Source organism: Danio rerio, chromosome 7 (assembly GCF_049306965.1).
Source record: "Danio rerio strain Tuebingen ecotype United States chromosome 7, GRCz12tu, whole genome shotgun sequence".
Taxonomy (NCBI): domain Eukaryota; kingdom Metazoa; phylum Chordata; class Actinopteri; order Cypriniformes; family Danionidae; genus Danio; species Danio rerio.
The window spans coordinates 42,934,572-42,949,102 of record NC_133182.1 but is presented as its reverse complement, the minus strand read 5'-3'; the positions used below and the strand labels follow the sequence as shown (position 1 = coordinate 42,949,102).

The 14,531-nt window shown below is 37.2% G+C and overlaps 1 protein-coding gene across 4 annotated transcripts; it reads left to right on the top strand.

Moving 5' to 3' along the window:
* Nucleotides 1–5,822: 5,822 nt before the first annotated feature.
* LOC141375428 (uncharacterized) lies at nucleotides 5,823–13,990 on the top strand. 4 transcript variants are annotated; one of them, XR_012383478.1, is made up of 11 exons: nucleotides 5,823–6,814; nucleotides 7,608–7,733; nucleotides 7,897–8,007; nucleotides 8,429–8,563; nucleotides 8,907–9,695; nucleotides 9,799–9,893; nucleotides 10,002–10,046; nucleotides 10,967–11,459; nucleotides 11,739–11,853; nucleotides 12,337–12,781; nucleotides 12,912–13,140. XR_012383478.1 is itself a non-coding variant. In XM_073908874.1 (10 exons), the coding sequence occupies exons 1-9, from the start codon at nucleotides 6,529–6,531 to the stop codon at nucleotides 11,822–11,824; spliced, it is 2,166 nt and encodes a 721-aa protein (XP_073764975.1). In that variant the 5' UTR covers nucleotides 6,259–6,528; the 3' UTR covers nucleotides 11,825–11,853; nucleotides 12,337–13,990. The 4 variants fall into 4 exon arrangements, 2 of the variants coding, with proteins under 2 accessions (XP_073764975.1, XP_073764976.1); XM_073908874.1 differs by having other exon boundaries at nucleotides 6,259–6,814; nucleotides 12,337–13,990; XR_012383479.1 differs by lacking the exon at nucleotides 7,897–8,007 and having other exon boundaries at nucleotides 6,267–6,814; nucleotides 12,912–13,132.
* The last annotated feature ends 541 nt before the right edge of the window (nucleotides 13,991–14,531 follow it).

Here is a 14,531-nt window from a genome sequence, read left to right as displayed (position 1 = left end):
CTCTAGTATTTTCAATGGAGTTTCTGACGGGCGCGTGCGTGTTAAACGACTTTTCATCTTGTTTTACATTTGAACAACTAAATGCATGCCGAAGTCTATTTAACTGAATGTATTGTAATTACATTACAACATCGATGCTGTAAAAGGAACCGTATAAAATTGAAAAACGTCACACTAACCATTCATCTGAAGTTTATTAGCATGGAATGAAACATTAGCTGTGCATATACCCTATTTAACTTTATTTAATTGCTAAACGATTTCATTATTTTAATCAAGCCTAGCTTATTCAAATGATTCATTACAGTTGATATACAAATATAATTATATTAATGATAAATAATGGATTTTCTTTTACCTTTCTAAAATTGTGCATATGTAAACACAGTTTATATTTTCAACACTTACTCAAACATGTTTACATACAGTGCATGCACACAGTTGAGGGCAAAATTATTAGTTAATTATTATTTAAATATTTCTTAAGTGATATTTAACGGATAAAGGAAATGTTCACAGTATTTCTAATATATATATTTTTTTGTCTGCAGATTTTTTTTTCTACTGGCTACAGAGAGAGAATTTTGAGTTTATTGCCATATCAGCTTCTCTGGCTATGTCATGGCAAAAAATGAGGGAACCGGAGCACCTGGAGGAAACCTACGCCAACACAGGGAGAACATGCAAACTCCACACAGAAATGCCAACTGACCCAGCTAAGGTTCAAACCAGCGACTTTCTTGCTGTGAGATGATTGTGCTACCCACTGCGCCACCATGACACCTAAATGCCACTTTTCTATACCTATAAAAATATTGTAACAAATAAACAATAAATAATTCACAAGATAAAATAAATTAATAATAATAATAAAATATAAGATAAAAATCTAAAAGGATTACTTTTGATAAAAAATGTACAAATTTAGGATAAGCTTTTAAAAATATTTCATTTAAAGTCTCACCAGATTAAAAACATTGTCTGTTATTTCTACTGGCTACAGAACAAACCACTGTTGTACAATGACTTCCCCAACTACCATAACCTGCCTAGTTAATTAGCCTTTAAATTACACTTTAAGCTAAATACTATATCTTGAAAAGTATCTAGTAAAATATTATCTACTGTCATCATGGCAAAAATAAAAATAAATCAGTTAGAAATTAGATATTTAAAAAATATAGATTATCTCCATTAAACAGAAACTGGGGGAAAGAAAAAAAAATGTAATAGTAATAATAATAACCTCAACCGTAATACTAAATAACACTAGAAACAACAAGCCCTGAACAGGATGGGTAAATTGCACTTCATTTACCATTATTTTGCTACATTTAGAATTTTTATTTGGTAGTAAAATTCAATTTACACTCTAATAAATACTTGAAGAGTCCAGTGTGTCTTCAGAAAAGCCTTCTAAAAATTTCCTCTAAAATGGGCGTTTTTCTCAGCCTCCTTTGTTTACGTTCAGTGAATTCACAGTAAGACAATGATAATAACCTATTATTTGTACTATGGGTAAAATTACCAATACTACACACAACAGCCTTAGAAAAATGCTAATTTTATATAAAAATTTCAAACCAGGGGTGCCCAAACATTTTCTTATACAGGCCTAAAAATCAAACTTGATTGAGGGATGTGGGCCGATTATTTACCAAACCGAATATATCACACCGTTTTATATTAAATTTGCCATGGCTAATTTCTTAATATTTTCGCTAATATTTTAAAAATAACTAGAAAACATTGTTTTAAATTATATTAACTAATGCAGTATCATTTTGCAACTTATTACATTAAAAACATAAACAGTCTCATTTATAACACAATGGAGTTCAGTGCTGAAAACACTAGTCGATGTGCTGCTGATTTGCTCGACGATGTCTTGTGCATTGTTTTTTGTCAAGTGACAGGTTTTACATTTTAAAAGTCTGATTTATTTACAATGCATTAATTGAATCATTTACTTTTAGTTGGCTTTTTTGTAGCTCAGCAATAAAACAAAGAAACAAAAGGTTACATTAGAATCGAAATAACAATCTCTGTCAAAGGAATTTGCCCCAGCCACCTCCCTATCATTCTCCCTCTCTTTTCAGATGGGATGGTGGACCAAATCAAAGGTTACCATAGGCCAACTTAGGTCATCTATGATTTAAACGTCTTAATAAGATGACCAGATATCTTTTTTTCAGAGGACATTCCCATATTTCAGCTCTATTAAGTGTTTTGAAATTGTAAACTTTCCTAAAACAAATCCCTTCTGAGTGAACTTGATAAATGTATTGTTTCATAATAATTATGTCAATAAAAGTAACTTAAACTCTAGAAACATTTTCAACATAAAAAAGTGTTAAAACAGATATCAGTCCCATAATGCATTAAAAAAAAGAAAATGTACCCCCATCAATCACAGGCTATGAACCATTTCTGGTAACATATTCAGTCATAAAACTGTGAATTAACAGATTGTTTTGCACCGTAATATTAGTACAACATTGGACCATTATACTCCTTTCCTTATATGTCTGATATGCTGATACACCATATGTTATTCTCTTATGGGAGTCTGTGCATTCTCTGACCTCTAAGGGGTGGAGTTCACTCTTGTCCCACATTCACAGTTCATTTGTCTGCAAATTCATACATCACCTAGAATTCCCCTGGTCCCCAGCACAGCAGCGCCGCTGTCTGTCAACCCAATCTAAGTGAAGTAGAGACTGCTGTCAGCTTCTATACACAGCCACGCTGTAGCGTTATTCCCCGTAAGCTTATATCCTGTGGGGAACATTTTGTGTTTAATATTGCAGATCAGGCTTTTAATTTCTATGGGAAAGACTTAATTAAATATAAGGCGAGTGTAATGAGCCCTGTTTCCATTAGTTTCCAGACGAATCTCCTAGAGAAACTACTATCTTCATCTAATTTCACACTCTGCAACCATTGTAATCACCGGATTCAGAGTTTTAAACACTGTTTAAATAATGCCAGAGTTAACTTCATAAGCATAACTATTACATTCAAGTCCACCGAGCTGTGAGTCTTTGTTTTATTAGATATTGTGTTGATGCTTCAAAAAAGAACCTTTTTCCGGATTCAATAAAAACTCAATAGTTGGCTATGTGTTGTGTTGTGCATGATGGATAAATATATGAGACTGTTTAACTTTTATTCACATTAATGTGCAATTTACCATCCACAACATTGTTATACTCTAGAATATACAAAGCATAACCTCACACATATTCAGTGCTATGTTAAAGCTGGTCAGAACAGACTTATTTACTTTTTTAGGAGAGATTTAAGTAATAAAAAACTTGATTTTGGATAATGTCTTGTCTGGTGTCGTACAATGTGAGATGAGCATTGTTAGAGTCAGAGAGAAATTATTTAATAGCAGCTAAATATAAAATTATTATTCAAATAATACATGTAATGACCCAAGGACATCTGCCTGATTAAAGAGATAGTTCACCCAAAAATATTTATGTTTACAGAAATGTATTTTTTGCTTGAACTATTCCTTTAAATCATTCATTCATTCATTTTCTTGTTGGCTTAGTCCCTTTATTAATCCGGAGTTGCCTCAGCGGAATGTCTTTCCAGCCACAACCCATCTCTGGAAAACTATTCCTTTAATATACAATTCAATTCACCTTTATTTCTATAGCGCTTTTACAATGTAGATTGTGTCAAAGCAGCTTCACATAGAAAATTATAGAGCAAATGATATAATAAATTATGCAAAAGAGAAATTAAATTAGAGAGCTGTGATATCTGGATATCTGAACTTATATGGATATCAACTTCTAGCCTAGTTCTAAGAAACTTTCATTGAAAGACGTATATTCTGCCATCTGCTGGACATACATAGTAACAGATCAGCAATAGTTAAATAGTATGAAAGTGCTGCATAATCTAGTACTTTTAAACCTGTAATTTTTTTTATTTTTTTTTTATGGGGGTTTGGGGGATAAACTCAATATTTATACACACAAATATCTCACGTGTCAATTTATGGACCAAAATATATTTCTAAATGTACATACTTCTCATGTTGTATTTAGAAATAAAATGCATACATTTATATATGCATATTTAAGGGTGGAGCCGAACCCGAATACGGTATTCGGAAAGGCACGAATAGCGTGTTTTTACGAATACTTGATTCGAACAAATACTTGAAAAATTATTTGTATTCGGGAGCAAGAAAAACACTATAGGTGCGTTCGACTTCATGCAGCGCTGCGCAGATCGATCGAAATCTGTCTTAAAGCGGTGCATGCTGGTTAGAAATCTTGTCCGGATTGATGCTGCGCCGACGCCATGTGACTGTCACATGTGGCATCAAAGTACCGCGACAGCGCTCCGAGATCAGACGGCAAACTCAGACCGTGCAGCTTCTGAAGATCGACTGCAGGAGCTCTGATGACAACACCGATATTACACGATTGGCCGAGTTCACCACATGACAACAAACACGTGTATTTCGGGTTTATAATTGGACAAATTTCAATTCAAAAGTTTCAAAACAAACAATTCACTTTTCACACCCTCTCTATCCTGTACACATCTTGCTTATTAAAAGACTACAAATATTTTACTGCAGTATCATCTTTTGTTAAATAATCCGGTTATAAAGGTTAGCTTGTTTGCACAGGTTTATTTTCAACCTTTTTATACAGACTATTTACTGCATTCATCTCCATGAACGATTTAAATGATATATTTTAGTGTATATTTTAGTGAATAACCTAAATATGAACTCAAATAGGTCTTACAGACTTGAAATAAAATAATCATCATCATTGATCCTGCCACCCTAAAGCTCTCTTAACAAATTAAGCTAAATAACTTTTTTATTAAATAATTATAAAATGGTTTTATTATTATAATATAAATATATATTTTATTTCCTGTCTAGCAGTTTAAAGGCTACCTGCTCTTTCTGGGAAACTTCTACATAGCTCACTTATTTTACCTTTTGTTCTTTTCAACACAATATTTTTGGATTAAAATGCTTTTTTGAAAATTCATTCATTATCCAAAATAATCTAATTTATTAAGACCTAATCAAAGCACCTTGTTTTGCTTTTTACATTGGAAATGTTTATATCTATAAATGTACATATATGTAAACCTTTTTTTTAGCATATTCAAACAAAAAGTATTAGCCTAAAGATTGATGTTTTACTCCTAGAATTTATGCTTATTGCTTTGTATTTAATAGACCTGTTCGTTATGTTTATATTAACCTCTTATTTCCTCTTATTTCTCTCATGCATTTGTAATATTTTATTCGTAATTCTCCCTTATTGTTTAAAAAGGAACTACAGTTTGTAGAGACTGTATTCTGTTTTATTTGTAAATGTTTTGTTGTTATAAATAAAAATAACAAAAAAAAAAAAAAAAAAAAATATATATATATATATATATATATATATATATATATATATATATATATATATATATATATATATATATATATATATATATATATATATATATATATATATATATATATGATGACCCCATGTGATCGGTCATCATGACTGCAGCAACTGAGTCCCGAAGTGTCCAGCTGTCCGTCTTGACGGCTCCGTTATCAACTCCGCCCCCACCTGCGCTCGGCTAATCTCGTTGATCACCGGCTGCAGCTGAGCTTCATGTCGAACGCACCTTATATCAAAAAGCAGCGTTTCCTCATGAGACCACAGTGCATGCCCGCTTGAGTGAGTGAGTGAGTGAGAGTGAGAGAGTGAGAGTGAGAGAGACTCACTAATAATGAACCTTTAACTATGTGACTTTTCCTTTAATAAACTGTCAATTTACTGTGTTCACTCAGATTAATCAGTGGTTTTCTTCATTTCCCCCCAATTATAACATTTATTGTAATTTGTGTTAACTATTAGGTAGTCTAAATGTTACATTCACCAACCCAAATGGGGTAATCTAAAACAATCAGCTCTGGACATTTTTAAAGAGCTCTTAAAGTTTATTTTCAGCCTTAAAAGTTATTTTTTATATGCAAAAAGACAGAAGAGTAACGTATATTATCAGCTATTTAGTATTCAGTCCTTTATAAAGTGTCAATACAGTAATCTGACACAGAAAACTCAGTCCAGAGCATAGTGATTAGTGAATTTGATCATTTGTACTCGAGTATTAATTTAGTATTTTGGGAAATTAATTTTGAAATATTCTCCGCGAACTGTAAAGCCCGCCCTGTTTGATTTGATTGGCTGACATTTTGACATTGACGAGCTGTTATTTCTGAGGCAGACTCTGACAGGAGCTGTTGTATATTGATTACGGCCCGGTTTCAGATATGAAATCAGTGCTGGCTCGGTAATATTCACTCATTTCTGTGCTGTTCTGAAGAATCTGAACTTTTGAAAATAAACGCGGCTAGAGACGCCATTCCAAAAATTCCATAAGTGACGTCACGCGGCTAACCACTCTCCAGTTCAGTGATTATCAAGCTAGTGAAAGGATTGTCATTTGAGCGCGTTTACAGAGTTTGAGTAAATGGATCGATTTACTAATTATCTGTCGACTTACAGCACTTTTACGAGTGAAGTAGAACAATTTATGAGTGAAAACACGATGCCTGTGTTTGACCACGCGATGGCAGCAACAGCATCTGTGTGTGGTGGAATGGAGAAAGCGGAGGCAGGTTTGTGGCTCGACACAATCGGCTTTTGCGACGACTTCTGTCCCTGGCTTGACCAGGTGGACGGGACTGTGGTTTCAGAGGCCGCTACAGCACTTCACAAGCCCTCTACTGCTAATAAAGTGGAGAGAAATGCAACCGGTGAGACTATCAGCAAACACTCAAGCTTAATTAGCTGTTAAAACCATTAAAACAAGAGTAGAGATATAATTCTCCAAGCATTGAGGGATTAAAATAAATGTAGAAATGAAAAAGACACATTACATATGAAACAATAACGATAAATGATCAATAATGGGGTTTAAATAGACTTTAGGATGAGAAAAGTTGTCCTGTGAGGTAAATTGTCCAAAAGTGAGACTTTTCTATTCACTGGGCCTAGCCAAAACAATCAATACACATCCAGCACTATCTTAACCCCCTCAGGATGTGTCCTATTAGAAAATGCAGATATCACACTTACACACACACACACACACACACATATATATATATATGTACAGTTGAAGTCTGAATTATTCGCCCCCCTGTTCATTTTTTCCCTTATTTTCTGTGTAGCGGAGAGCAGATTTCTCCAGCACATTTCTGCACATAATAGTGTTAAAGGGGCGAATAACATTGAGCTTAAAATGCTGTTTAAACTATTAAAAACTGCTTTTATTCTAACCTAAATAAAAGGAATAAGACTTTCTCCAGAAGAACAAACATTATCAAATATTATCAGACATACTGTGAACTATATATATATATAATTTAATAAATAAATGTTTTGGAACGCCAGAAATTCATTGTATGAGTCAAAATGGATGATTTTCTGTTCGTGCAGCAATCTTCAGTGCATTAAGGAATAGTTCATCATTTTCCATGGAGAAGTTTTGTTAATAGTTCAGAAAGTTTCTGAAAATTGACCCTCATGACTGATTTTGTTTTTCAGGTTCATTTTTGGAGACCATCAGCTTCTGCAGTAACTTCTGTTCCTGGCTGGACGAGGAGGACTGGACTGTGGTTTCGGATGCCGGTGAACCCGCTACTGATAATAATGTGGAGAAAAACACAACCGGTGAGTTTGTCAGCAGCCACTAGACTTAAATGACTAAAACACTCTTAAACACAAATGAGAAATGATCAATAATGGGTTTTACACAGACTTTGATCCATGAAGATTTTCATTCATATATTTTATTATTGATAAACTGACCATTATGACTGATTTTGGTGTCCAGGGTCATTTTTGGAGACCATCAGCTTCTGCAGTAACTTCTGTCCCTGGCTGGACGAGGAGGACTGGACTGTGGTTTCCGATGCCGGTACAGCACTTGAGAAAAACACAACAGGTAAGCTGTCTTACATTTAAACCATTTTATAAACTGGGTGAGGAGATCTATGAGTGTATTGGAGGATTAAAATAAATGTATAAATGAAATTAGACACATTATATATGAAACAAAATGAGAAATAATGTGATTTTAAAATAGAACGGCCTCATGCCAATCATGTTGATGACAGATTTATGACATGTTATGTTGTCTTGGTGAATTTTCCTGACAATAACAGGTTATGATGTATTTGTTTATGTCAAGTTACAGTAATACAGGTAACAAAGGCACACAGGTGACTGTTGTAATAGTTGACAGTCATAAGCATGCATAAACTCTCATCCATATTTATGAGACAGTATCATGATGAGTCCAGTAAAGTGTTTGCATTAATCTCCGTTTCTGATTATTGACTATTAAGACTGGTTTTGTCATGCAGGCTCACTTTTGGAGATCATCAGCTTCTGCAGCGACTTCTGTCCGTGGCTGGAAGAGGACTGGTCAATGCATTCTGATGACAGTACAGCACCGTATGAGTCCTCTCCTGATAACAATGTGGAGGAAAACACAACCAGTGAGACCGTCTGCAGACACACAAAAGAAATGACAGACATTCAGCTGCTCTTAGTACAAATCATGAGAAAATCAGCAGCTCAAAAGTTGCAGACAGAGGGCAAAATCAAACCTGAACATCATCAGATCAACAACACAATATGATAGTTTAATGCACTTATTATAGACATGAAGCAACTATTCTCACAGGCCTGATTTATACTCCTTAAAGGTCCTGTGAAATTAAAATAATGTATTTAATGTTTTATATTTTTCCTGTTTTACATTTATATATTCTTAATAGCGAACACAATCACTGACCGTCACGTCTCTGATCTTTTCTTTGTTCTTTTCCTTCGTTTCAGAAATCCAAACACAAGGCAGCAGGAGGAACAAAATCCAGGCTTTCTTCAGGAGGGTGTGGAAGCTCATGAAGAAGCCTTTCCTCCGCAGAAGACGGAACAAAGGGGAGCCTGATTCTGATCCAGATCAAGAGCCGGATACAGAGTTAAATCCAGATCAAGAGCCAGATCCTGATTCAGAGCACAATCCAGATCATGAGCCGGGTCCAGATCGAGAGCACAATCCAGACCAAGAGCCAAATCCAGATCAAGAGCCAGATCCTGATTCAGAGCACAATCCAGATCATGAGCTGGGTCCAGATCCAGAGCCAGATCAAGAGCCAGATCAAGAGCCAGATCGAGAGCCAGATCGAGAGCCAGATCAAGAGCCAGATCAAGAGCCAGATCGAGAGCCAGATCCAGATCAAGAGTATGATGAAGACCCAGAGCCGGATCCAGAGTCTGATCCAGATCAAGAGCCAGATCCGGGTGAAGAGCCAGATCCGGGTGGAGATTCAGATCCAGATCAAGAGCCAGATCCGGGTGAAGATCCAGATCGAGAGCCAGATCCGGGTGAAGAGCCAGATCCAGATCAAGAGCCGGACCCAGATCGAGAGCCAGATCCGGATAAAGAGCCAGATCCAGATAAAGAGCCAGATCCGGATAAAGAGCCAGATCAGGATGAAGAGCCAGATTCGGATGAAGAGCCAGATCCAGATGAAGAGGCAGATCCAGATAAAGAGCCAGATTCGGATGAAGAGCCTGTCCCTGGACCTTCGGGGCTCCAGATCTCGGCGTTAGGAGCCTCTGATGGTAGGCGTCAGTACTATAATATTTGCTAATACAACATATATTTGTTAGTGTAAGATAATATCAGTATGATGGACCTGAAAGCTCTTAAACTCTTCTTTTTCAGGACCTTTAGGAAGTTTCTACAAGCTGGGAGCTATTCTGGGAAGCGGGGCCTTCGGCACAGTGCAAAAAGCGCTCCGTAAATCTGATTGCATGAAGGTAAAACTCTCTTACTACACATTTTGCTGTCTTTAATTGTCTAATTGAGCATCTGTGTTGATGAAGAATATGTGGGAGCAAAAGAATAATTGCATTTCCTCTTTGCAGGTTGCCATCAAGCAGATTGAGAAGGGAAACGATGCCACCTATGTAGTAAGTTGGAAAACAATCACTCTGTGTTTAATTCGTTGATGGTTTGGACACATTTACTGTTGCGTAGTTGAATTTCAAAAGGCCAAATCCAGTCATGTGAATCTGCATGAACATTTCACTCATGGTCCAGTTGAAGAAAGTCATTTTGCAGTTCTTCATCGCTAAACTACTGTAAAATTGACCTTTATGCCCAGATATTGTGGTGAAATCTGATTAATGTGAACAGTTACTGTAGTTTGTGGCTGTAATACAGAAATACTAAAGCAACGTAGCATGCATTTAAACATTAGTTTACCAGAAATGGAAATTCTGTTATTAATCCCTCGTCCCCGAGACCTCCGTTCATAACCAGAACACAAATGAAGATGTGTTAGATGAAATCTGAGAGCTCCCTCATCCTTCATAGACAACAAGGGACTCAAAATGTTAGAAAAAATACCAGAAACATTGTCAAAACAGTTATCTCCAGTAGTTCAACTGTAATCAAACGAAGCTCCAAGAACACTTTTGTACAACAAACAAATTCTTGTATTCTTGTTGGCATCAGCTCAGAGTGTGTTCACTATGGTCAACACTATGGTCAGCATGGCGTATGGCCATTAGAGTCAGTAGAGCAACAGGCAAGAGTTGCATTGACCACAGTAAACACAAACCCTGATCTGATGCAGAAGACAAACACACACACAGCCATTTTACAGTGTTTTGGTGCACAAAAGTGTTCTTGGAGCTTTGCTTGATTACAGTTGAACTAGGGCCGCACGATATCGGAAAAATCTTCTGCAAAATATATTGCTATTAGAGCATTAAGAGCATAAAGCTTTTCTGAAATCTGAAAACATTTATTTTGCGTGAACTACTCCTTTAAATGAAGTCTTCCTTCAGATCTGCATCTACTAACCCCTGTTCTCTCTTTCTCACAGCCTGGTTTAGCTACCAAACCTTTTAAAGAAGTGGAGATCATGCTCATGCTGAAGCATCCGCCATTGTGCAAATACGTGATCGAAATGTACGAGTGGTTTAATGAACCTAAATGCATTTCAATGGTCCTGGAGTACCCCAAGCCTTGTGTAGTCCTGACTGACTTTGTAAGCAAGAAGGGCAAGCTGGCCGAACCTGTGGCACGATGCCTGGTGCAACAGATAGTCCTGGCAGTCCAGCATTGCATCGACAAAGGAATCGTGCACAACGACCTGCATTCTGACAACATCCTGGTCAACAAGAAGACTTTCCAGATCAAGCTGATCGACTTCGGCTGCGCTTACAAAGTGGAAGCACACAACTACGATAAAGCAGTCTTATCTAGCGCCTGGGCTATAGGCTGCCTGCTGCATTACATGATGACCGGAGACTTGGTCAACTACTTCGATGTTAAAGTCAAGGGCAAGATTTCGCTTCCACCCAGCTTAATGAGAGGTGAGTGAACAGACACTAGCTGTGTTTCCATAACCTTCATTTTTTAAGTTAAACCTACATTTTTATGCACATTCTGAAGATTTATGCACATCTTGGCAAATACTGCACTATTAAGGGTATAGGGGGCGGTTTAGGATACAGCCCTTGTCATTGTTAGTCTTTTAATCACACATTTCAGAAGGTATCTTGATAAATGTCAGCTTTAGTGAATATTATACAGTCTTATAAGTAAGATGTAGTCTTAAAAGCAGTGTATTAACCTTCTTTCCCCTTGTACAGACTGCCGAGATCTGATCACAAAGTGTCTGAGACAAAACATGACGCTTGATCAGTTCTTACAACACGACTGGATGAAGAGAGCGTAGAATGAAGACGAGACACGATACAGATGAAGGTAAACACAACTCAGCCTGAAGGGAACTACATTTATCAGGTTTAGGATCTCACTTTGATGTCAAAACAACATAAGAAAGCATGTCCAAAACCCTGATCAATTTGATGTCAGAACCTTGACGTCTACCTGACATCTACACACTGATGTCCTTTTGACCACTAAAATAAAGACACATAAAGTATTATAAGAAATGTTTTATTCATCTGAAAGCTTCAAGTACAAATTACAAATATCTCTACAATGCATGTAAACTAGCTTGACGTCTAAACGACATCAAATTGAAATCTAACACTGGCGTCAAAAACACGTCAAGTTAATCAGCTGACATAAATCGATCTGCATTTTTATGCTGTTTCTGATGTAGTTTTGTCATCAAGGTGCCCGCTGGGATGCTTCTCATGTCATATAAATATGCGCTAGACAAATGCCAGACATGTTTTTAATATTTCCTCTTGTGTTTTTCTCTGTATGGACTTCACACAGAAAGCAGCAAGGTCTTCTGCAGAAAATTAACAAAACATTTCTATAAAAAACTCATAAAAACCAACACAAACGTCATAAAGAAGCCAAGAAGAACCCACATCTAACTGATCCAGAACCAGAGCCTGATCCAGAGTCTGTCCTGAGACCCAAACACTGCAGGATCAGCGTCGTCATCAGTGCCAGGAAACTGCCTCTTCTGTGCAGGCAGAAATGGAAATGAGGAGTCCGTGATGGACTCTGAGGATGTGGATGGTTAAATCTGAGTGCATTTTGAGGAGGACGTGTTGTTCCTCTAGAGGATGAGGATGAAGAAACACCAGCACCAGAACAAAGCATTGGGTCAGGTTTATATGATAAGCAGAAGGTTTAAAACAATAATGAATTACAAAACTGTTAAAAAATGACCAAGCATTACTAATCTGGCAAATAAATCCCCTGAACACAAGTGAAGAGAACTTTAGATGAAATCAGAGAGCTCCCTCATCCTTCATGGACAGCAACAGCCCCAAGTTGCTCAGAAACAAAGTCCAGAAACTGCCGGAAAATCTTTTTTGTGTATTTTTCTGGACTTTGAGGATGAGGGAGATCTCAGAATTACTGATATCAGAAATGATCTAGGAGGAGTAAGGTGGTGGTGGAGGGCCTTTTTATGGTGGATTTATTTAATCATCATCCTCATAATCTCTGGAGAAACAACACATCCTCTTCAGATGATCTTACCATCGATATCCTGCAGTATCAGCATTACAGAGGCAGTGTGAACTTTGTTCTGAATAAAGTTGATTGTATTTCCACAAATGAAAGGTTTGCCATTATTTACTCATTCCAGACTTGTTCAAAACTAGCTTGAGTTTGTTGTTGAACACAAAAGTGGATATTTTGAAGAATAGCCATTGACTTCCACAGTATTTGTTTATTCTACTATGGATGTCAGTGGTCATGCGTTTGCAACATTCTTCAGTTCATCTTCCTTTGTGTTCAACAGAAGAAAATGACCACAGAATTTCTATTTCTGGGTGAACGCTCCCTTTAAGTGGTCCCTCATGCAGATATTGTCTCCTAAACACTGCTAATATTTCCCTGGAGCCTCTGAGTATGAGCTGGATAACGGTGAGTTTGCTGTCAGTTCTGTTTTATTCTCATTTTGAATCATTTAAGCACTTTGTTATTCTAACTATAGTCTTGTATATTGAGAGTACATGAAGAGTTTGTTGTGAAAATGCCTGACTCTGTTAAACATCCTTTGGGAAATATTTTAAAAAGAAAACAACAATTGACAGGCGGGCGAATAATTCTGATTTCACAGAGTTCACCACAGCGGAATGAACCACCAACTTATCCTGCACATATTTTATGCAGCAGATGACCGGTTGATGATGGTTTAGATCAAAGTTAATATTCCCGGGTAGCAAAGAATTCTGGCCCAGATTTGGTATAAAGCTGGCACAGCAGGCATTCGTCCAGCACTGGCATGCAGCATGTGGGCCAACATGGCCCAGGTTTAGCTGAGGTGGCGCCGTCTTACAGGCGGCACACAGGACTTGGGCCAGATATCAAATGTAGTATTTGGCCCAGATGTTTAAATGTATATGTGGGCCATGTAAGTTTGGTCTATCTTGACCCACTTTTAAAACACATTTAAATTATTTTTGAGTAAAGAAAAAATTCCGTCAATCAGGTGGCTTCAAGAAAAAGCTCAGCCGTAATGCGAAATGCTTCATGGGTTTATAAAAACATTGCAGTCGCGACACACCAACATATCTGGCCCAGTTCAGGCCCAGTTATGGGTTATTAACCTGGCTGAGACTCGGTCCAGATATGGTCCATGTTTGCCTCTTGTATGGAAGCCAGACTTGGTCCATTCATGTAGCGTAATTCACTGTGGCAGTTATTCAGTTCCCCTATAGCGCATGTGTTTGGACTGTGGGGGAAACCGGGATGCAGACCTGGTGCAGTGCAATGTGAGCTGCATCTAATGCTTTATAATGCGCTCACCTAACCCCACCCCTTACAATGATGTCACTAGCTCTATTTGAGTGCACTGTGTCTGACGTTGCATCTCTGAGTGATGCAGTCTCAGCTTGCATCATAAAGGCTGCATCCAGAGACCCACGTCAACAAGAAATGACAACTGACCCAGCCAGGACTCGAACCAGCAACCTTCTTGCTATGAGCCGACAGCACTACCCACTGCG

Bases quoted from the DNA above. Each gene is read 5' to 3' on its own strand.
- LOC141375428 (XM_073908874.1), top strand. From the start codon at position 6,529: ATGGATCGATTTACTAATTATCTGTCGACTTACAGCACTTTTACGAGT. The intron at 8,564-8,906 runs GTGAGACCGTCT...CCTTCGTTTCAG, and splicing joins TGTGGAGGAAAACACAACCA to AAATCCAAACACAAGGCAGC. The intron at 11,460-11,738 runs GTGAGTGAACAG...CCCCTTGTACAG, and splicing joins TCCACCCAGCTTAATGAGAG to ACTGCCGAGATCTGATCACA.